Raw genomic sequence first — 24,439 nt, forward strand, 5'->3', positions numbered from 1 at the left:
TTTTTTAATGTTTAATAATGAAGTAGAATGAAATGTTTAAGAATTAAGTTAGTCCATTTATAAGCTTAAAATATAATGGAATTTAATAGAGATTAAATTTAGTGTACATCACTTACAACACTAACACTTATTAGCAGTACCAAAAAATTCTAGACAGACTACCATTCAACGTCATTAAAATGAAAAAAAGACGTGTGGCACTCGGGGACTGCCGCGGTAAAGCTATTGCATGCTATGCCTTCAAGCCACACCTCCGAGCCCGTCGGAGTGGGGAGCGTGAGTTTTTTCGTTACGCAATTTCTGGATTCGGTCCCCGCGCTCAAGGCCCGCGATAGAAGCTATGCAATAGCTTAAAAATCGATTTTTAATTACCATTATCCTGCAACAGCACACGGGTACATCTCGAGATATGATCCAGCGCGTATCGGAACATGACCAGCGACATCGGAGACGACGACACCACGTTGTACTCTTCTAGATAGTACTCCATCTTTACCGACATGTCGTCCAGGTCCATTACCTTGGGACATACATACAGTATATTCAGCTAGTATATATTCTCTCTAATAAGAGAGAATCGATCATATCTTGTATTGAATAAAAAATAAACGAGTACACAATTTTTTTAATTCAATTCAAAATTTACTTGTACACGTTTATGGATGGACTTTCTCAATATTAAAAAGTTGAACTTCATCCAAATTAAATTAATATAAAAATATATATCGATCGAATTGAGAATTTCCTCCTTTTTTGAAGTCAGTTAAAAACACATCTTAAAAACCATTTATTCAACGATTCAATCAATTTAATAAAACAAACCCACCCTCTTTCTGTCGAAAATACACCCAGAACTAAATTTAACTGGTCAAAAACAGGGTCACACAAAATCATCTAGCAATATTCAGCCCACATACCTGGTCATAAATCTTAGGATCAGCGTCCGGCTCCATATAATTCCCAAAGAATATATTCGCCGCATGTTTGTTCGCGCATTTCTCGCCATCGGGCACATAGCCCAGCTCCATCAGCACTTGGTCCATGTGCACGCGGTAGTTGGCGTACACCGCTTTGTAGACCACGTCGAATAATTTGAGCCTTACGGGTTAGATAATAAGGGTGAAATATGTTGTGTTAGTATAACAATAAAAGAATAGAGATTAGAGGGTTGTTGCGTGTTATAACGTGTTACAGCGTGTTTTGACGTGTTACGGCGTGTTGTAACGTGTTACGGCGTGTTGTAACGTGTTACGGCGTGTTGTGGCGTGTTAAGGCGTGTTGTGGCGTGTTGTGGCGTGTTACGACGTGTTACGGCGTGTTGTGGCGTCATACCGCGTGTTAACGTGTATTCCTGCGTGTTGCGGCGTCGTACCGCATGTTATGGTTCGTTTTGCGGTGGGTTACGGCGTGTTACGCACGTTGTGGTGTGTTACGACGTGTAGAGGCGTGTTGTCACGTGTTGCGGCACATTGTGGTGTGTTACAGCGTGTTACATGTTGTGTTGGGTGTTGCAATCATCATACCTATCCGCATCCTCTACCAATCGATCGTAGAACACGCGATACGTCTCATGTATCCACAACAACACGAGCTTGTTAACGTCGCGCATGTGTGACGCGGGCACGAGCAGCACGCCCTTGATGACGCGCGCAAAGTCGCGTAAGTTGAACAGGTAGTGGCACTTGCTGGGCGTTGGGAGGAATTGGAGTGTGACTGATTTGTAGACCTCCATTGTCGCGCTGACTACGTTCTGTGGTACGGAATATATTTTTCGAACAGTAGTAGAATCAAAAATACACAAGATTGTAAAGTTATATAGCAATGAATTTTTAATTTCCTTTAGTTAAAGCAATTAGTCAAATCTTAAAAGTTCATTGATGTATTCATATTTACATCATCAAATGTAATGCCTAAATTTACAAAAATAAATCTACCCACCGACTAGAAACTATTAAAGAGGAGCACAAACAATCAATTAGTCAGTAGGACTTTTTTTTTTAAATTTCTTTAAGTAAAGTAATAATGATAGCAATTATGATTTTATAGCACCCACCTTGCTCTGTCTAGCCAGTGTATCACTGAATCCCTTCGCAAAATGCCAATCCATGATTGTACCGAAGATCTTATTCAGGGTGTTATCTTCAAACGAGTCGAGTGTGATGAGCACTGTGTGACGCGTTAGTCGTGAGGAGATCAGGTTCGAACCGCCACCTGGAGGTAGCATCGCTGAGACGAACAGCTGGAATTATTGTATAGAACTTATTAGTTGAGTAATTAAAAGTTATAGAAGGATGGACGGAATGTCTGTTTGTTACTTATCCCTGAAACAAGGGGATGGATCTTATAAAACAACATTTAACAAAACACATATCTACTTTTTTTTTTTCTCCTAAATCTCCTAAATCATTGGACCAATTTTAAAAGAAATTTCACTTTGACATTATATATTCGGATGCTCAAAAATATGTCATCCTGCATGTTCCTGTTTATCTCGAAAACAGTGGGACCAATTTTACAGAAATTTCGTTGGCTAATAGCTCCTAAATCTAGATGCTTCCATCAGAGCATCCTGTATCCCCACAAGTGCAGCACACCCTGTAGCACGCACCACGTCCACCAGCTCCTGGCGCGCCATCTCCTTGAGGTCGTACCAGTGGCCGTGGTCGATCCACTGCCGCAGCAGCTCCAGCGGCGGCTGCGCGCCCCACTGCTCCTTCTGCGGCATGCTCAGGTCGTCCACGAATAGGACACACTGAAAGAAATAATAAAAAATTAATCCAGAGAATAAAAAATAACATAAAACAAGCAGAAATTAGGTGTAGAAGTAGAGTAAGAACAAAAAAAATAAACAAAAAATTTAATAAACTAAATTAATAGGATCAAATAGCCACTCAGCTATCTTACTCATGTGCAATTGAAAACTAATTTTAATGATAAAAAGCCAATCAAAGGTACATTCATATCCAGTTGCAAATTGTCATAAAAAGTGCGCATTGCGCACGTCTAGAACCATCTATGGACATCATAAAGAAATTATTAAACACACTTTAGTTTTATTAAGTCATCTAATATGAAAAAATATGCGTCGTATTTTATGACAATTTTTTTTTTCATAATAAGCGTATGAAAAACTTGAATCAACATTTTGCATAGAATACCACATGTGAGATATCCTGTAAATTAAAATGTAACTAATCCTTATCTACATTGCGGGGGCGCTTAACAACATCTTATGTTACTAATATCTGATGATATTATATCAGCAAATCATAGTCATTTTTTTTCATATATTGACCTGAGTACATACCTTTTTACCCATAGACGGACCAAATACTCCTTTCCTTCTTCTATCAACTTTTGACATTATTATATCTTGCGTCTGGAAAAAATTGGTAAAAAATTTTTTTAAGAATTTTACTTTTTTGTTATTATGATTAGAAATAAAATTGGCTCTGTTGACTTTTTCAGAATCGAAAAGTAAAAAGAAAATTTAAGGCTAGAAATACCGACCTGATTCGCGGTAGTTCTAGCCGAGAAGTTAATCGTATTGGTGATGTATTTCTCTTTCGGCAGAGACAGTAGGAAGTTAAGCACCAGCGACGACTTGCCGGTTCCCGTGGGACCCACCAGCAGGATTGGTATCTTGGACTTCACCATCTTGGACACGAAGAAGCGGAGACACGCGTTCTCGTTGGTGAGGATTATTAGGTCGTTCACCTGAAATTAAAGGGTATAAGGAACAGAAAAAATATTTTCCTACTGTCAATAGGAACACTATTGTTGTAAGTTTTGCTTAAAAATTTGAGAGATTATTTAATTTTCATAAAAGAACGAAAAATAGTTTTGCTGTTTTCTCCCCATAATAGTCTCTTTTACACCTGTAGAACACGTCATTCATCATAAGAAATCAAAGTTCTATACAGCAATTATCCCAACCCTATTTCCTTCATTATTATACCTTAGCAGTGGGCGGCAGAGGGGCCTCCTTCTCCAGCTCGACCCAGGGTATCCAGGTGCCGTTGTTCCTTTTATCATAAACATAATCAAACACCGTATCCTTGTCCTGGAACAGCTGGTTCTTGGTCAGCTTGAACGACTTCGGCTTGGGGTACGCCGCGTTGCTACCGTCTAGGAGCTTGCGGAAGAACGTGTCGAATGCTTTGCGACTTTCACCTGAGATGGTGAGATAATATTTAAATACAGGTGGATTTATTTATTCTTATATATATCCTAGTAACTGTGGTAAATACGTAAATACTGACTGAATTTCTCAATTAACACCAAATTGCCTATTTGTAGGCTCCGAAAATTACAAAAAAAAAAAGATCATTCTCGCTATTTTTGCACTTTTCCCTAATAATATTCTAACTATTTTTTAGATCTATCAATCTTCTTATTTTAATTCCAAAGAACTTAAGAAACAGTTGCCTAAAATACCATCATATCATTAAAAATAACCATTCAACAAAGACTAACCATTAATAGACGGTGCGATGCCCCAGAGCAGCGCGAACACAAAAGTGCACTGCAGCCACATCGTGCTGAACTGCGTCTCGCCCTCCAATAAACACGTGAACAGACGGGTGAATGACTGCAAATACAACATGAATTGAAAGAGCCATAATTACATGTAAGGTCCATCAAGAAAGGTACATTGATCAATATCAACTGAAATAATAGCCATTAGGTTGATGTGTGATCATTTTCTTTTGTTAATAAACAACCAATTACCTCCATAACTGGCAAAATAATTTTAAAGCACAATTTTTACAGATAAACTTATGAATGAATGAAAATACTTTATTTACAGTAACAAAGTTATGTAATCACTCGGGAATCAACAACAAAAACACCTATTGATACGGTAAGAACTAAGATCCAACCAATAGATGACAATAGACCAACCATTATTAAGTAATAATGGTTCAAAAAGAACAAGTTTAAATCAACAAACAAACAAACAAAACTCACATAAAACTGGTGTATCTCGCCGACTTGCACAAAGTGCGTGCATTTCGCCTGCATGAACTCAAACATGGGGGGCACTAGCCAGTCAATTAATTCCTGGATCAGCTCGAACTGTTCCGGGATCAGCTTCTTGCTAAGGTGCGTGTTGTATGATTGGAGGAACGCACGCCAACCTGGAATAGACTCTATGTTGTAGCCCTTAAAGTTGATTATGGTATGATGTAGAATATTTAAAAAATAATTGTGATAGTTTAAAAATTGTAGACTGGATAATATCAAACACATTTGTTATGGTCGTGTATGGGCGATGCAATTTGCTTACCACCAGCATTGATGCATTTTTCGTATTCTTTGGATATTGAATACGTTTGGAAACGACATAAAAACATCTGGATTGAAAATGAAAAAAATAGAATACGATATAATTTAATTCACTGCATAACATTTGGATACAAACCCAATTGCTCAGGCTCCATATAGATCATACCACAGCGTGACACAGTGGCGGGTGACGCGAATTCTAAGTCCGCAGGTTCGAATATTAAGTTCATTTTGTTTGTCATCTGTAAGGTAAATTGAAAAGAATATCACTAATTTCGTATTAACTTTATTTTATTAATGAATAATGAATAATGTATCCTGCAAATTTCAACTATATTATATTTCAAAAATATATCATTCTGCGCGTCAATTAAGCAGAATTTTTAAATAAACGACACAATAGACTTAAAACATTACTATATAGCATCAAATAACAATTTCAATGAACGTTCAATAGGAAATTTATTGACGACATTTTAACCGTCGATTGCGAGTCTGATGAAATATGTCGACTGTGAGTTAAGTTATGTGTGTGCCACCACCAATCACATCATGCACACATCACCACCAGCCATGACCAGTACCACCAAGTCATCACCAATCACCGCCATCACCATCACCTGTATGATCTCGCCACTCATCAGGCACAGCTTCTTGTTATCATCTAGCACTGTGTTCATGTTCTCTATCCACACTGCGTCCACGGGCCCGTCGAAGAGTATCCATTTACGATCTCTCGTTATAGACATTGCGTATTCGCGGAATGCTATCGCTAGCACACCGTCTGACCTGTGAGAATTATTATATTGAGAAATATTATGTTCAAAAAGAGCGTATGTGCCGAGCACACGTGTCAGAAGTGAAACTACTTTGGCAAGATACCAAAATCGATCTTGAAATTTTACTCTAAATGCGCCTAAAGAAGTTTCACTTTAAAAATAGAAAAGAGTAGGCTATAAGTTAAAATAAGGATAGGTGTAGTAGAAGTAGTAATAGTATAAATATTCGCAGATGCAGTAACAGTTTGTTGCAATAGAAGTAGTAGCAGCAGTTGTGTAATAATGTCCTATAATATTAAAAAAAAAACGAACAATGATTGACTATTCAAATCCACCCTAAGGGTGCTTTTCACCAGATATGTGCCAGGATGCATAGTGAGGAATGTGTTATCGGGTGAAAAAGCACCCTTAAACATAACATACTAACCATTCATGACTAGCCGGATCGAAACAGCCATACAGCTGTCCCATAGTGATCGCTTTCGGGTTAATAATCCGGTATATCGCACCAAACTCCTTATGCCTTGGCGGAGGCTTCATCAATTGTAACGCCCGGAGAGATTCCGCGAGGCTCTGGTAGGCTTGCGTCTTACCACCCATGGGGGGACCCACTATCATGAACCCGTGACGGACTAGCATCATTTCGTATATCTACAACGTTAAATGATTGTATAGGAGACATAGTTCTAACTAACGCAGTTAAATATATGTTAAGTAAACATGTAAAAAAAGACGTGTGTCACTCGGGGACTGTCGCGGTAAAGCATGCTATGCCTTCAAGCCACACCTCCGTGCCCGTCCCCGTGGGGGGGAGAGTGGTTTTTTCGTTACGGAATTTCTGGATTCGGTCCCCGCGCTCAAGGCCCGCGATAGAAGCATGCAATAGCTTAAAATGTAGTCTAACTGTGTGTGAAATGATAAGGAATTGTTATTACGAGATAAATATCAGAGGGCTAAGCCGCGAGTGGAAACCTTTTTTATGTCAAAGCAAACAAAGGGGCACAAAATTTCCAAACTCAAATTTATATTATAGATTCTATTTTCCAATATCCAATTTGCCACTTCTTTATTACTTGGAATTTAAAATGTATAAGAGTTTTAAAAAAATAACCGAAACGCATATAGATTCAAGCCCCTTTTTTGTGGGGAAATGTAGAGATTCAACTCCTACCTGTATTATCTTCTCCAGATACCACTCAGTGGGCTGCAGATTTCTCTTGTCCAGTTCTTTGTTGATACACTTGAGTAACTCCGCGCGGTCTGGTTGAGGGATTTCCACGCCCGGGAATAGATCCGAGTATATCCCGGTGAAAAGGGGTACATCCTGGGAGATTTAAAAGTTTATTTATAAGAAATTCAAAACGGCTTTGAAATGCATATTATCCGATTATTTATTCCGATGTTTCGTGCACATTATATAGCGAATGTCGTCACGGTTAGACTGATGTTACATATCTTGATGGTTATTGGTTAGAAACATTATAGTGTGCTTAGGAGCACATTGTTTACGTATAATGTATAATATGAAAATATAAATTACTAAATATTCATAAATCCACTGCTTTTCTATTGAGCAAAGAACTTTATGGAACGATAGTCGTTTAGATTGAACTACTTTTTTTCATGTATTCCATGTAAAATTTGAAAGCATTAACAGATTTTTTGAGACACTAATCGAGCGTGCAAAATAAACATTTTTGGATTCTTATTTGCAATAAATCCGACGTAGCTTGAAAACACATCATCTCTTTTCATATTCACTAACCTGCGACAAAAACTTGGGCATATTGACATCAATTATCGCTCTTAACACCAACTGTGCCTCATCTTTATCGGGATAGTTCTTCTTGAGCGCCCCAGAGGCGAGTAGCACCGACTTGACCGCTCGCATGCCGTAGTCGTAGTGGTTCTGGGAGGACAGTTGTTCCGAACAGAGCTTGTACGCTTGCACTATCTTGCGGGCTAGACTAGAAAGTGGTGGGAAAAGTGTTTCTTAAGTCTTGTTGAATTATTACCAAAATGTATACAAAACAAGTTGGTTAAGGGGCCAGTCTAGAGGATTTAACATATTGTGATGACAAAAAGTCGTATTCAATTATTATTGAATTTTGATACGTATGGTTGTATTTGCCTGAAGATTCAAAATGTCTCGAGACCGCTATGAATAAAGCTTTCAAGTGGATATTAGCAGATTTTCTAACAAGTGACTCTAATACTACTATATTATAAGTACAAGAATAAGTACATACAAATATATCCAAAAACTTAATCTATTATATTATAGTAAAACCTTCCTCAAGAGCAAATCTATTCGTGAAAACAGAATGAAGATCGGTGCGGACATTCTTGAACTTATCGCAAACAGACAGACATATACAGCGGAGGAGGATAATATAGGTATAATATGTTATGATAAAACTCACGGGCCAGCATTGACAAATCCGTTGGAATAAAGCGTGATCTCGCCGATCATGGCGTAATCAGGTACCATCATGGCCACCGTGCGGAATAGCACTTTTAGATTGTCTGGCAATTCTGTTCGCCCCGCGTACCTGTAAAAAGTTATTAATTTCTGTATGAAGAGAAAAACAAATTATTTAAATGAAAAATTGCATAAAAAATATGTGGGTAGTCATTTAATAAAATGCATAATGAAAATTCTAATACGAGTTTGCCTTATGTAGAACAAGGAAACCTGCTATTACTTGTATTTTGAGAAGGACTAATAACAAAAATTTCATAAGCAATACATTATATTAAATAATATATTCAATTTACCCAGGATTCATAGTAATAAACACAGAGCAAGTCGGATTCAAACTAATCTCCGTGCCCTCAAAGATGAACCGCTTGTCCCTGCGTAGAATTGCCAGTTGGATGGACAGGATCTGCTGAGCCACAACTGATAGGACTTCTAGTTCGATGCGGTTGAACTCGTCGAAACAGGCCCATGCGCCGGATTGTGCTAGACCCTGGAAATTTTAGATTATTCGTTGTTATACTGTAACTTCGTTATTTCAAGTTGTCAAAACCGTATTTTATCAGCGTAGCACAAATGGTAATGGAAGTACGTTAGAAATCATTTCGAAATTAAAGCATTAAACGGATTTTAAACGCAATTTATTTTCGCGAAAAATCAAACAGAACAAAATACAAGACATCATTTAGATCCGTCACAATTATGGGATTTACACAAGGTTGACCATGCTCTTCACTTTATTTTTAAAGTGTAAAAAAATGATTATTCTCTTATCACCACTAGATTTATTTTTAACTCAAAAAGAAAAAGCTTTTATATCATTTATATTGACTGGCCGGTTGGCTTGGTTGGTAGTGGCCCTGCCTTCCAAGCCAGAGGTCGTGGGTTCGATCACCACCACGGGGCAAATATTTGTGTAATGAACATTGATGTTTGCTCTGTGTCTGGGTGTTAATTATCTATATAAGTATTTATTTAAAATTATATATGTATGTTTATCAGCCATCTGGTTTCCATAACAAAAGCGAAAGCTTAGTATGGGATCAGATCGTGCCGTGTGTGAAAATGGTCCCGAAATATTTATATTTATTAATTTATTATTTATTTATATATTAACGAGTGACTTTATTAGAATAGCATTAAAGATAAAGTGTACTGTGTAACCTTAAAGAACTTCCCCAGCGCCTTATAATCCAGTCCATCGGAGCAGTTGAAGACCACGCACTTCTTGGCGACGGCCTTTGCCAGGTCCTTCGTGGTCTCCGTCTTGCCCGTGCCTGCTGGACCCTCGGGGGCTCCGCCCAGGTTCAGTTTTAGGGCGCTCATTAGTGTCCTGCAAATTGGTATTGGATTTATGAATTAATGAAAAATTCTTTATTGCACACACATACAGGATTACAAAATGAGAGCGCAAGTTGAAATATGTACAGAGGGCGGTCTTATCACTGTAAGCGATTTCTGCCGGACAACCCGCAAAACCATAAGGATATATATATAAATAATATATATAATTATTATAAATAATTATTTCGTAAATAATAAATATACAAATAAATAACATTTTGATTGAATGATTTATACATCAGGGTTATATACCAGGGAAAATGTGCTACTATTAAATTGAGAAAGGTTTTATTATCGAGTTGTAGGTCCTGGCAGCTTCACATTAAAAAAATCTGATTTATTAGAACTTTGATTGAAAATATGTTTGAACCCGTGTTGTGTAAAATATTCAAATAAAATGCTTGATGAGATGGATATAATATTGGACTTTTTATGACTGAATAAACTTAGGCCTGTCGGTGTTATACACCCACAATACTATTGTTGGTGGTTTGCCAGCTTTTAAAGAAAATATACAAATTGCCGACACATTTCAAGCGCGGCGAAAAGATTTTCCAGCATCGGAAAAGATGAAATCTTATTAAGCTATTGCATAGCTTCTATCGCGGGCCTTGAGCGTGGGGATCGAATCGAGAAATTCCGTAACGAAAAAACCTCACGCTCCCCACTCCGACGGGCGCGGAGGTGTGGCTTGAAGGCATGGCATGCAATAGCTTTACCGCGGCAGTCACGTGTGCCACACATCTTTTTTATTATTTTACATACTTTACCTATAACACCTATCAGTGAGCGGCGTAGCCACCAGCCTGCCAGTGTTGCCCAGGTACTCGAACCCGTACTCTACATCTGTGGTTATCATGGAGCAGATCATCCGATCACCGCGCCAGTAGTAGCGTAATTGTGAAATCCAGTTAAAGTCTGTTATGTCACGGACTTGTTTCTCTTCCATCTCTTCTAGGATGGAACGACCTGGTAAGAGATAGATGGTTAAAAGAATTGTCCTAGTTTTATGTTTTATAGCTAGATAAATAAGTTTATGTTACTGTTTTAAGTCTTTGTGTGCATCACACTATGCACAAAAAGATATATTTTTTTGTTTTTTAAGATTTATCAATCAATTCTAATTGTTGCAATGTTGCATTTCAATTCAGTGAATCTATATGAAGTGTGTAAAAGTGTAAGATGAGTGAAACGGAATGCTTTTAACTTTTTTGTTCAAACTTGATAGCTGGTATTGTTTGTAGCACATTTACTACTGGAATCTATCAATTAATTATTTAATCTGCTGAACTTATATTATTCTCACCACCAAAAATGCTGTTGACGGTCAAAAATACAAAAGGAAGTTCACCAAAAACACCAATGAAATGAAAATGAAAATTTATTGTACCTTCTTCATCTGCCTAAAGATCTGGCATATAGATGGACCTAAAGCTAAAAAAGACTAGCTTATTCTATACCATGCACGTCTTGCACAATCTGCTGTGCCAAACTCGTCTCTATTGCCTCACAATAAGGTCCACATTGGCAGAGCACACACCGTGCACGTCCAGAACAATGAGCGCCTCCACAGTGATGCGGTTGCCGGGCTCCAGCTCGCCCTGCACCAGGTACACCAGCCCCGTGATCTGTTCTGTGCTGTGCGCGATCAGCTCGGGTAAACTTGTAGTGTTGATCGCCTCTATTGCCTGGTAATAAAGTTCAAATTATCAATGCTCGTAGATAGCCCAAAAATTGCAAAGGGACTGAACATTAAAAATTATACACAGATGACTTGTAACTTAACTATAGTGAAATTTATTATAATATTAACATTATAAAGAATAATAACGCCAAATGAACTGTATTAATTTTTAAGAAACTAAAAATAAACAACAAAATCACAATACTTAAAATTTGTCCGAAGCGAAACTCTGCCTACGCGTGATTTAGGCAGAGTTTTCTAATGAGCAACACAATAAACATTATTAGTCAAGTGGATACAAACATCAATACTTTATCAAAAACATCCATCTATTTTACTACATACCTCAAATATTAATACCACGAAAGAAAGTTTTAATTGACATGAATGAATCATTTATACAACTTCAAAGAGAAAGAAATAAATAAATATTTTAATACGCAAACGTCAGTCTAGTTTTAAAAAGAATTTCGATGTTTTTTCAATAAAACCTAGTTGTTTTACTACCTCAGTGGTATACTGCACACAGGAGCCCGCCTGTACAATCTGTCCGGGCCAACACAACACCCACTCAGTGCGCTCTGTGAGGGTGTAAGCTGTGATGGCCTCAGAGGCCACGTCCCGCAGGCTCACCATCATCTGGTGCTCCAGCTGCTGCAGCCAGCGCTCTACCATGCCCTGGTGGTGGGGGAAAGTCGTTTAGGTAACAAATTTGAGATAAAAAAGGCAAAAAAAATGTTATAAAGTGAGTTAGATGACATTAAGAACAACTATTCTGCAAAAAAAAAGGAGGCGGAGTTTTTATTAAATAGCAAAGTTGTAACTACATAAAATTATTCCGCTTTTGCAATTCTGCTAATTTGATACACGATATGGTATATTGTGAAGATGTGAATGTTTTCACATTCTCAATGAAACCATGATTGAATGTTGAAATGTCTTTGTCTCTAAACTAAAATCCTACAAATATACTCATCCCATTTGAATTTATAGATAATATTTTCATATAACCTAGATAATATTATATCAAAAACCTATAATAGATTCTAGATCTAATAGTTGTTAATTTAGTATGAAGTAATTGTCACCTTAGCATCAGCCGGTTGTATACTCGACGACAGCTTAACAATTTCCCCTTCAGAGGACGCCATGCCAATTATTTCCTTATTAGCATTGAAGTCCAACGTGTAGATCCCCTCGAAGCACTTCTTGAGATGTGGTTGTACTCGCATCGGGTCTTTCGTCTCCGAGAGTATCTCGAGCAGCTCGTCGTTAGATAGGAAGAAGAATCTATTTGAAAGAATACATTGAAGAGCTTGGGAATTAATAGAACTAAAGTAATTAAGACTATACATTAAAAAAAATCATAATATCTTGATTGGTGGTTAATATATAAAAATAGTTTTAAAAATATATGGCCAATTAGACGAATTTTCAAAATTCCTTGCAAAGTATTCAACAAAATAAAAGATTCGACATCTTTTATTTTGTTGAATACTTTGCTATACCTACTGAATAAGATATGATTGAATTTACTCGCGTTTATTTTATAAAGATTTTTCGAATTTCTTACAGATTTCCATTGCTAAAACGACCTTCTCAATCGATGATAGTTTAAATAAATGCTATTCGAACACTTGTAAAAGTTAAAATTAATAAAAAATGTTTTTACTCTTTTTAACTCTACTCTTATTTTATTCAAAAACAAACCTGGGGAAGAACAGCCGTTTCTTCTCGAGATAATCATTGAGTCCCCGCTGTATATCATCCAACAGGGCATTATTATATCTCAGCTTCTTCAGCAGCCCCGGGAAGTCGGTAGCTGTCAGCACCATGGGATCCTTCTGTGTTGCCCCCATTATGGTGCGCCATTCCTTGTCCACGTCGCGGAAGTTACGCGCTTCGGTTGGCATTTGACGCATTATGTCTTCCGAGGAGAAGATCGGTTCGAGATACATCCAGGTAGCTTGGCACTGACAAGTTATTTTATAATTTAGAAGTATATGAAACGTCATTAATTATGTGAGCAGAAACCTCAAATTCAGCAACTTCAAATTTCATATTTATTGAGAAGTGACTCTATCTCGTGCTTCGCTAGCTGACATGGTGAAATTTGAGGTGATGCCGTAAAGGAGGGTTGAGGGGGGTGAAGTAGTATAAAAATATTTTGGTTGATCGTTGGTATAGTTATAGCTAAAGTTTAACCCATTGAGCCCCAAGCAGCCCGATCGGCCCCTATTGTGTCTGTGGTTCCGAGGCCTGAGTTATTAAGAGCACAATGCAATACGTATGTGCACCTGCAGCCACTGGTCCAGGATGTCCTGCATGCTGATGAGCTTGTCCTCCCAGGCGGCCATGTCCCGCTCGAAGGCGCGCACGTAGGGCGAGCCGCGCATCGTCTGCGCCTTCAGGATGTGGTCGTCCAGCTGCTGCTGGATGTCGTCCAGCCCTGTGAGGATGCCCACGCCTGTGTCCCTGGGGATATAGAGGCCAATTTTTAAAAACACTAGTAGAATTTATATTACAAGTGCTGAAAGTTATTTTATCTATGGCAACAAGAAATTTTTGCCCTCCGAATAAGTGTCTAATTACGCATTGCAATAATACACTATTAACGACTTCACGAAGGTGTAAATCCAATGTTTTGAAACTTAAGATGCTAGTTTATGTGTTCCGCCACAACTATATCACCATCAACCTTTTAGGTACCACACAGCATATTGTTATAAGTCACTTTTACACTAAATAAAACACTTACCTATACGGAACCACCTCGAACTTCACACCAAGCCACTCTTCCTTCATCTTGGCTAGTGCTTTCTCCAGCCCATATTCCTTAGCGGCATATTGTTCTATCTCCTCTAATTGAGCTGCGTACACATGAACTCCTTGTTCTACCATATCAGCTAGTGATGCACCGGGCTCGTGTGATACTTCGGCACCAACTAGTTCACTAATTTTGGCCCAGTGACGCTCGCGCATACCCTGTGTAATTTTAGTACTTAAACGTCAGAGATTCTACACAACACCTTTAATAGTGCTTATTACTGGGTGCACTAAGAAATAATTACATTTTTAATAGCAGTTTTAAATGTTAGTGTTTGTTTTATCTATCTGTAACCTATCATCTCATTAAAACAGTAATATTAGTAACTAGACGTATGTATCTTCATCCGGATTGTCCAGGAAAGACATTGTTATAACATAAGCAAAATCTTATCATAAAAAAGAATCAAAATGTTGTAGAACATTAGTCAACAGTATTGAAAAGTTGATAACGAATTTTAAAATGTTCCGAAGTGCTAAAACATATAAACAAAGTTTTCAGTAACATTTGTTCAACTGTAGCTCAACAATTATTCACTTATTTAGATACCATAATAATTATTGAAGTGAAAACTTCTTTAGCGGCGTTGAGCACTTTTTCTGTAATGGGTATAAAATCTTAAACTCACGTCAGGACACGTGACCTGGGGCCTTAGACAAAGTAACAATTACAAAACGATAACGAAGTTAGAAATCGCAAAAATGTATGGGATTGACATTAGATAGACCACGTGATCTAACGCGGCGTATGTCAATCCCATACATTTTTGCGATTTCTAACTTCGTTATCGTTTTGTAATTGTTACTTTGTCTACTGGGCCTGATCGAAAAAGCGTAAGACGGATGGATATCAAACATGCTCAACGTTAATAATCAAGTTTTCACTTCTGCCGGCACTCCCGGAGTGCAACCCGTCTTTTTTTTTACTAAAACAAATTTAGACCATTAAAATAACAAATTACCCTCACCTTATTACAAATAGCGCACAGCACAGGCACCAGCACCTTGAACTTCTCCAGCTTGTTCCGCACCATGTCCGCTATCCGCTTGGCGCCGGGGAACTCGAACAGCTGCTTGCCCAGCTTGTACAGCAGCTTCCACCACGCCTCCACGTCTTCCGATATCTGCTCCGCGTCCAGACCGAGGAATGGACCGTGGTACCTGAATGTGGATGTACGAATAAAAAAAATAAATAAGAGAGAAGAACCTGTAGGAGTAATGGGGTAGCGTTAACGACTTCAAATTAATAAAACTGAAATTACAATAATGCGTTTAATATCTGTTAAAAGATTTGCTTATTAATAATATAATTCATTTATTGGTCAAACGCTTACCTATTTAAAAAGAACAGGATTTTAAATTAAATTTACATAAAAATACAAAATTTTTACACAGTAAAAAAGCTGGTTACGTGTTTTATACCAATATGTTGGCAAATTGAAGTATAATAAATTGAGTACGTGAAATAAATTTCATATAACTTTGTAACCACAATTCTGACAAATAAAATTTTCATTTCAAGATAAAATTGCTTCAATTTTTATACAAAAATCTTTACACCCGAGAAAAAACACGCACCATTTCTCATAACCATCATAGAAGTCGAAGGCAGTATGCCACAGCTTGTGGAAGGGCTCTATCCCGGCGAGCATGGTCTGCAGGCTGAAGTACACCGACACCTCCTGGTCTAATAGCGTCTCCTCGCTGATTATGTCCTCCGCTTCGTGCTTGTCGTCCTAGCCAAACATTTAGGGGTAAAAACAAGATATTTTTAAGGAATGGAAATAAATTTGATCACGAGATTCAAACCTACGTCTTTCGCTGTTATTTTATATATTCGTTAAAATTTTCTGATTTTTAAAGAATTGAAATGTTATAAAACTAAATCTATGTTATAAAACTAAATATAACGCTGAAAAGTTTGTTTGTTTGTTTGTTTGAACGCGCTTATCTCAGGAACTACTGGTCCGATTTGAAAAATTCTTTCGGTGTTAGGTGTGCCATAGGCTATATATCATCACGCTAAGACCAACAGGAGCGGAGCAATGCGGGTGAAACCGCAGGGCACAGCTATTATCAGATATAAACAAGTTTTACATTAGTAAGTACTGCAATATTAAATTTAAATGGTTTCAAAAATCCTCAAAGTAACACCTGCAGCAGTGTAACAATAACACATATTATGTTAGTGGCAACTGTATGTTCACGTGTGTCAGTAGCAAGTGTATCAGTTTCCTTTGTTAAAAACACAATGGCCACTCACCATCAAGTTATTGTTAATCTCGTCGACCTTCCCCACGACCTCCCGCAGCAGGTCCAGGTTGAGCAGCGGCGGGTCGAACCGGCGGAACAGCTCCAGTTCCTTCTCGTGCCGCTTCAGCTTCTCCTCGAAGATCGCCTTCCTTTTTTGAAGTGAAAACTTCTTTAGCGGCGTTGGGTATAAAATCTTAAACTCGCGTCAGGACACGTGGCCTGATCGAAAAAGCGTAAGACGGATGTTTTTTTTTTAGCCCTTATATTCCATGCGTAAGACGGAAACCATTCCAAAATATCAAACATGCTGAACGTTAATAATCAAGTTTTCACTTCTGCCGGCACTCCCGGAGTGCAACCCGTCTTTTTTTTTATTTAATAATTTACCATTTATTATCTTCTTTATATATAAAAATGAATCGCAAAATGTGTTGGTAAGCGCATAACTCGAGAACGGCTGAACCGATTTCGATAATTCTTTTTTTATTATATTCCTTGAAGTATGAGGATGGTTCTTATGTAGAGAAAACGTAAACATGTACCACGGGCGAAGCCGGGGCGGGCCGCTAGTTAACACTATATAACCTTAACAAATTTTCGCCAAACTGTAAAACAGTTTGTTGGCGTTGCGCTCCTACTTATTATAGATTAGATTATAGACCTGCTCCTCAGCTTGTCCTCCGCCATCGTCTTCTTGGTGTTGAGCGTCTTCAGCGTCAGGTCTATCGTGTCCTCCATGTCGAGCGGCCAAAGGAACACGCGCGTGTTTAAGTTTATGTCTTCGACTGTTGATAATTATTTAGCGTTCGAATATTTGATTGCATTTATGACAAACAATTGAATATAATTGAGAATTCATCGAATGAGATAGGAAAATAACATATATTAATTCAAATTAAGTAACATATTCCTGATAACAGTGCTACGATTATGATATATTAAGCTCGATCTTATCTGCTAATATTAATATAATCTAAACTGGCTCTAGAACATTCGAATCAGAATTAACAATCAAAAATACCACCAAAAATATTCTTTGCGATTAAAAACTTGCTAAAACTTATCATTGCTTTAATCCCAATCTTTAAAGGCAGGATACACCCTGCCAAGTCAAACAATTTAGAACAACAAAACAAAGCCAACTCACACGACAAATGCGCATGCTCCATAAGAAACAGCACATATTCTGCTGTAGTGCGCGATTTCTCTCTCAACTCAAAGAGAGAGCAATCTCTACACTCGAGGATATAAGCCAGCAGTTCTACCAGTTGTGCTGTAGTTTCAGGACTTTCGGAAGCACGAGCCGCCATTTCTTCGTACACGTTGCATATCCTGTGAAAGATGTGTTAGTTTCTGTATAGGAAACCGATATCTGGGTTGTGTAAAAAAAGTGCTTTCGCATCGTTAAAATAATTATGTTCAAATAAAAGTGCAAGTTTTTCCTTCTCTGCTAATATAATACAGTAGAATTTAGATGTTCTGCTGAAACGGGAATACACAAAAAATCTCTTAATAACATTAGACATCTTTTTGCTTCAAAGAATTAACAAAGCAGTCATTGATAACGACATACTCCTATTCATTGAAAGGTATACATTGCTAAATGCATCGATAACACAACAAATTCTTTATATAATGATCCATGCAATTTATTTCCACTCACGATCTATTCCACTTCCTGTTCAACAATATAAAGTGGTCCACGATATACTGCCGGAGACCGTTCACTACATCCCAGATGACGTCATTGATCGGTCCACAGTCCAGCATCACCATGTTAAGAGGAATGTCCCGGCGGAGGAAGAGGATCTCGTCGCGGAGGACTTCGTATTGACGGATTTGGGCTGAAAAGTCCTGGAAATTTTGTATACATTTAGTAGGTAAAGGTTTGTTGAAAAAATGTTTGCTATAAAAAATTAACACCATTTAGATTTTTTAAATCACTGATTAACTACTTCTTCCATGTAGGGTTCGCCCGCATATGCCATCATGTAATATTGTTACGTACCTTATGTTCACTAAACTTTTCTGCAACTATATATACTCTCTCACTATTAGCTCTATAAGTAGAAAACATTCTATGTGATGCAACTGGGAATAGGATCGATGATATTTGACACAAAGGTTATTGCCGTTCGTATACTTAGTAGGATTGTTTTACCTTCAAATACGGCGGCGGATCCAGAGCAAAAAACTTCAGCAGATCCTCATGAGCAGTACCATCTAGCAGATAGTAATACTCTTCATAGCGGCTAAGGAAGCTGATTGGTCCAGGTCTATTATGCGAAAAGTATCGAGTGCATTGGTTCACTACTTCTGCCATGTAGGGTTCGTCTGGGTATACCGACATGAGATACGGTTTGGGGCGGGCCGAACCTGTGATTTGAAATATTAAGTATGGAACGTATCAAAATCCTACTTTATTATATTATGTGTCAAATAGTTTAAAGTATGGCAATTTTTTAAGTGCGATTTTAATTATATGTTTATTTCTTATTTTTGTTTAAGTAGTCAAAAAGTAAGGAATTCTACGTGGTAACATAAGTGGGAATAGGTGACTAGTAAAAGTAAATGAAACATTTAAATGCTATCATTACGTCTACGCTAAATCGGAAAATTATAAAATGACGCCAAAAAAGTTTGTCAGGAGATAACCCACCTGGATACATAATACTATCCACGCTCGGCAGTTGCATATTAACATTGATTATCGTATGTATCCATTTCACAATGAGCGCACGCATGTGATCCAACGAAGGCTCGAAGGCCAATTGTGTGGAGCCCGCGCGACCGATCACTTTGATGCGGAGTAGCGGCCGCTTTATGTAGGTGTAGTCTTTGTACTCGCCAGAGTATTTGTTGCCCTCCTGGGAGGATAGGAGAGTAGAATATATTATAGCTATGGCACAGATTACTATACTATTACAATACTGCTTAAAATTGTTGTTTATAAAAATGAAGCATAATTATTTTTAACTAAAATTAAACCGCGTTCAAATATTCACAAGTCGACAAAATTTAAATAGGAACAACTGGAACTTTGAAATAAAAAAGAAGCATTAAAATCGGTTTGAGCAGTAGAAGGTTCTGAGGTGACCGAAAAAAAATTTAGTCGAATTGAGAACCCCCTGTTTTCGGTTAAGAAATTATTATATAAAACTGTTTTCTGAATCGGTTGTAGTCTATAAATTATAACAATACAATAGAGTGTATGGTAAGCGCGATGGTTAAAATGGTTGATCTTTAAAAATAAATAAATCAATCTGAATTAATGCTTATTGCTTACCCAATAATATGAAAAATACTCCTCGAAGTGAAAGATACTTCGCTCCACCAGATCGCGTACTTGTTTTGACATCAACCCATGGATGCAACTGAAATATAATTCAAGAAATGAATATCAGAAAACATGTGTTACTATATTCACAGAAGTTAGAATCAAATACGTAGTATCATTTCAGATTTGAAATCGAACGAATTTAACATCTTATAGTTGTATATGACAAAATTTGCAACTATACACAAGCTAAGTGACCTACTCATATGAATGTGCATTTGATATTTTCTTGGAAACTGGATTTCCATACCAAATCTTTCAGTACCTTGGGAAGTTTAATAATATAGTTACCCAAAAAACTCTTCCACTTGGAAGGTAGAGGCCTTCTTTCTCTTGGCCACATATCCAGCCCAATGATGCCTCATCTTAATCATTGTATCGGCTACATCTATCAACCAGTTATCAACTAGCTCTGCTCTGGTTTGAGCACACAATTTGTTGAGCCGTTCTGTAAATTCACTCGGGTATTGGGGGAATGGCAGATCCTCTTGCATCTTGTTCATGTCACAGATGTACATGTTTTGGTATCTGGAAAGGTGTTATTCTGTGGAAATTTATTTCGAATTTTTTTTTCGAGATATGTATATGGTAAATTTTGTAAGTAAGATATGTTAGTTTTAATCATTCAGACGTCTGAAAGATTCCATTTCTCGTCCCCAGAATTTATTTAACAAGTGTAGAGACACTAAGAAGACTTATTTAAAATCTGTCACCTCTATCTATATTTGTAATTCGACTCTTCTACCTTTTTGGTAGACGTTGCCGCTCTTCCGGTACCGTTCACAGAGTCGCTAGCACTACCATGCGACGTTGCCGCTCTTCCCGCACCAGCCACTTGCTACTGTGTTGTGTGCGACGTTGCCCCACTTACCTTTCGTACCAGATTCTCCGCAGCTCCACCAGCACGGGGTTCCCCTCATAGTACCGGTAGCCCATCGCCTGTCTCGCTCGCACTGCGGCCGTATGCCACGGGACTGGAGCTCGTACAACTAGAGCTGGCCAGAGAGTGGGCAGGAAGGAGATGTGGAGGCGTTGCCGCTCCGCTACGTCTTCGAGGATGTAGCTTAGGAGGCACCTGAAAATATTTAAAACATTTTTTTTTATAAACGACTTCCATGAAGTATTTAAGCAAACTATCGATATATCGATAACATGAAGAATGGTATCTAAAAATGGAAAACAAACTATTCAACGAATTAATTGTTTCGGAAGTGAAACTTCTTTAGTCGCGTTGAGAGTAAAATTTCAAGCTTGCGTCATTGCAATACCATCACGTCATGGAGTAAGGCGACTGTTATGATGTAATTAGATTAAGTCAGTTGCTAATAAACGATCGTCGTGAAAGAACGTATTTTTATTTCGAGCCTCAAGCCACAAGATGTTGGTATCTTTGAATCTTGCCAAAGAAGTTTCACTTCTGACACGTGTGCTCGGCACACACGCTCTTTTTTATTAGTTATCTTTTTTGTCTGTACTGTGAGTCAAGCAGAAAATAAATCTTTTTCACCTCTTCATAGCCATCTCAAAGAAGTCCCTTATCTCATTCGCACTCTGTCGCACACATGCGCTGTACGTGAGGCTGAGCAGGCGCCGTTTTATGGCCGCAGTTTGTTTGTCCACGCGGGTTTTAGCTCGCTTGTATAGGTGTTCTGGGAACTCTGGGATGTGGGGTCCGGTTAGAGACTGGAATCAAAGCATACGTAATTTTGATTTTATGGCATTCGAGTTAAAAATTAAATTTATATTCTATTTCTTTAAAAATGTATATCAAAGAATATGTTACATAGAGACAAGATCTATCTTTTATTTGTCTGTTTAAATGTTTAGTAAATTGTTTTACATTTCCAAAGATAATATTTGGTAACTATAATTAGGTCATACAGAAAAAGACAAAAAGAAACCAAAAATTTAATTAATTTATACTTCAAAAGATTGCTATGTTAAAAGATTTATCAATCACCGATTCAAGACACGAATTTCATACAAATATGGAAATATATCATCTTATTTTATTACCGTAGTTAAATAATAATTGATCCTTTCCAGTTCCTTGGGATGAATATATCTATAGTGCTCCTCTTCAGTGGTCCTGATCAACTCACACTTTTGGTCATCTGGGTCTCTTGGCAACTCAAACTCTAGTTTTGCTAAGTGCCTGTAAATTTAAATATGAAAAAATACTACAGAAAATTGCGCCTGTTTAATATATCGAAAAAAGACCAAGGATGGTGATTGTAATTAATAAGAATAAGAAGGACATAACATTCAACAGTTTTTGAGTTTATCCATTGCAAACATACAAAGTAAAAACATTCCTAGAAATATTATATAGATGCGTAAATTATAAAACTTTCAAGTAAGTACTTTTTCAATGCTTCTTTAGCAGCAATTTCCGCCGCTTCCTTCTCTCGCTTTCTCTTCTCGATTCTCTTTCTTTTCGCTTCGGCCTCTGCCGCTTTACGTCTATCATACGCACCAGAAACTAGATCTTCAAGTAGAACCAAGCCTGCGTACCAATTTTTTTTATTAATCTGTGATATCCCATGAAAAAATGTTCCATAAAATTTGACAGTAAGGAATCAATGTGAGTACTGGTACCGTTTTATATTTACAAAAAACAATTCGTAATATTTGACTACAGCCTAAATTAAACTTTTTAATATGCTTGTAACCACTATATTTCCATATTTTGCAACTATACCTGATCTTTTATAATCACCTTTTTGCAACTTATGTTTTTCCTTTTCCTTTTTTATAGCATCAAGTTTTTCCTTCTCCCTTTCGGCCCAGGACTTCAAAGGTGGAAACTGTAGTTCCCCGTTTGGTCCCAGGGGGCCATAAAGTTGTGGGGGCGGACGACGTTTTGGGGGCATATTTATTGTTCTCATAGTTTTAGTCGCTCTAGTGTAGCAGTTACCTGATGAAAGGTAATTGAAGAAAATTAAACATAATAATTACAAGGAAATAATGAAATATTCTATAATTAATAAGACAAAGCATTCATATGAAATTTGTAAGTGCACAAAAATAACAATGCATAACGCCGTAATATTATCAACATGCTATCTGTTCAAATATTTCATGTAAAACTATTATTTAGCAACCAACAAAGAAATCTTTTCATTTTCATTTTCAAAGTTAAATGACTCTGAGCAACATGTTGCAGATCGTATTACACGTAAACAACTGACCAATAGAGTCAGCAGGTTTGGCGTGATCGAAGCTGTCCCGGTAGGGCACGCCACGTGTCCACGACTTGCGCATCATCAGCGGCGGGAACTCGCTGCAACCGCCTTCACTTTCACCTGTAGCGGTACATACATACACACATACACCTAAAAGTGTTTATTTATTACTAGCAATGCCCTGCGGTTTCACCCGCATACATAGCGATATCGTGACAGTGAAAAGTCTACTATAGGTCGGACTATAGGTTTAATTTTTAATCACATGAAGATCACTTTTACCCCGTCCCGCACTACGGCCTTTATTTTTTTTTTTTGTTTTAGTGGGGAAATCTTTCATAGATACCCACGGCCTCCGGGGGAGGGGCCGTGGGTTATGTCGGATTCCTACCGACCCCACTGTGTTCCGTCAAGACGCATATTGATAGAATTCCTCCGTGACCCCCGCACTACGGCCTGCTCGAACAGTATACCTACTATTTTCTGTAGATTGACACTTTTAAAAATTCGTTATATCTTTTGAATGGAATATCCAATTCTTTTCATTTAAAAAGCATTTTGCTGGTATTGAAACAATCTATAATAAAACATCATTTAACGGGATAAGGATTTATATATGTGTATGGATAACATGGTTTGATTACTGTCGGCACTTCTATTTACTTTGAAAACGTAAAAAATGTTCTATCTTCAATAGATTCCGCAGCGCACGCGATGACAGAAATTTTATTGAGGATTTTTTTACACCTTGGGTTACATTATTGCATTTTTGGTAAGGATCTCTAATTTTTTTGAAAATACAATATAGCCTATGTTGCTCAGTAAAGATGCAGCTTTCTAATGGTGAAAGAATTTTTGAAATCGGTCCAGTAGTTTATGTGTGAAAAGCATACATACATACATACATACATACTTACAAACTTTTCCTCTTTATAATATTAGTATAGATATTGTTCTTCTATTAGACCATCTAACAACGAAGAAATCAGATTTGAAATGTGTGTAGTGTAGTGTGGTATGGCGTGGCATTGCGTGGGGAAGCGTGGCGTGGCGTCCACACCACGCCATAACAAAGAAGATGACATTACATGTTAACCTGTATTGAGCTATTCGAGATCCTAATAATTATATCTGTACACTAAACCAATATGTTCAAATAAGCCCAATAAGATTGTAATATTATGTAATGTGTATTCATTGTTAATAATTAAAGAATTTTTATACTAGAATCACTCATTTTAATAGATTGTACCTTCAGGATAA

The 24,439-nt window shown here is 37.6% G+C and overlaps 1 protein-coding gene across 1 annotated transcript in view; it reads right to left on the minus strand.

The window, feature by feature from the left end:
* Positions 1-22,879, minus strand: part of Dnah3 (dynein heavy chain 3, axonemal) — a 47,257-nt gene extending 24,378 nt beyond the window's left edge. Inside the window, exons 1-40 of the mRNA XM_090104252.1 lie at positions 22,711-22,879; positions 22,356-22,497; positions 22,008-22,146; positions 21,499-21,674; positions 20,863-21,066; positions 20,283-20,519; positions 19,941-20,028; positions 19,314-19,521; positions 18,816-19,030; positions 18,318-18,508; positions 17,802-17,986; positions 17,316-17,439; positions 16,665-16,803; positions 15,980-16,137; positions 15,370-15,562; positions 14,334-14,560; positions 13,873-14,050; positions 13,286-13,548; positions 12,664-12,865; positions 12,083-12,253; positions 11,432-11,579; positions 10,662-10,860; positions 9,712-9,880; positions 8,847-9,040; positions 8,492-8,620; positions 7,834-8,035; positions 7,240-7,392; positions 6,496-6,719; positions 5,910-6,078; positions 5,426-5,531; positions 4,972-5,141; positions 4,477-4,591; positions 3,959-4,173; positions 3,511-3,717; positions 3,308-3,379; positions 2,609-2,752; positions 2,054-2,239; positions 1,524-1,750; positions 918-1,098; positions 373-520 (exon numbers count right to left, since the gene is read on the minus strand). Of these exons, the coding sequence (XP_089960378.1) occupies positions 373-520; positions 918-1,098; positions 1,524-1,750; positions 2,054-2,239; positions 2,609-2,752; positions 3,308-3,379; positions 3,511-3,717; positions 3,959-4,173; positions 4,477-4,591; positions 4,972-5,141; positions 5,426-5,531; positions 5,910-6,078; positions 6,496-6,719; positions 7,240-7,392; positions 7,834-8,035; positions 8,492-8,620; positions 8,847-9,040; positions 9,712-9,880; positions 10,662-10,860; positions 11,432-11,579; positions 12,083-12,253; positions 12,664-12,865; positions 13,286-13,548; positions 13,873-14,050; positions 14,334-14,560; positions 15,370-15,562; positions 15,980-16,137; positions 16,665-16,803; positions 17,316-17,439; positions 17,802-17,986; positions 18,318-18,508; positions 18,816-19,030; positions 19,314-19,521; positions 19,941-20,028; positions 20,283-20,519; positions 20,863-21,066; positions 21,499-21,674; positions 22,008-22,146; positions 22,356-22,497; positions 22,711-22,879 (6,967 nt within the window). The remainder of the gene's footprint in view (positions 1-372; positions 521-917; positions 1,099-1,523; positions 1,751-2,053; positions 2,240-2,608; positions 2,753-3,307; positions 3,380-3,510; positions 3,718-3,958; positions 4,174-4,476; positions 4,592-4,971; positions 5,142-5,425; positions 5,532-5,909; positions 6,079-6,495; positions 6,720-7,239; positions 7,393-7,833; positions 8,036-8,491; positions 8,621-8,846; positions 9,041-9,711; positions 9,881-10,661; positions 10,861-11,431; positions 11,580-12,082; positions 12,254-12,663; positions 12,866-13,285; positions 13,549-13,872; positions 14,051-14,333; positions 14,561-15,369; positions 15,563-15,979; positions 16,138-16,664; positions 16,804-17,315; positions 17,440-17,801; positions 17,987-18,317; positions 18,509-18,815; positions 19,031-19,313; positions 19,522-19,940; positions 20,029-20,282; positions 20,520-20,862; positions 21,067-21,498; positions 21,675-22,007; positions 22,147-22,355; positions 22,498-22,710) is intronic.
* Between the last annotated feature and the right edge of the window lie 1,560 nt (positions 22,880-24,439).

Source organism: Colias eurytheme, chromosome 8, assembly GCF_061535395.1.
Source record: "Colias eurytheme isolate Ceu_HAF_F1 chromosome 8, ilColEury1 Martin Lab GWU primary, whole genome shotgun sequence".
Classification (NCBI taxonomy): domain Eukaryota; kingdom Metazoa; phylum Arthropoda; class Insecta; order Lepidoptera; family Pieridae; genus Colias; species Colias eurytheme.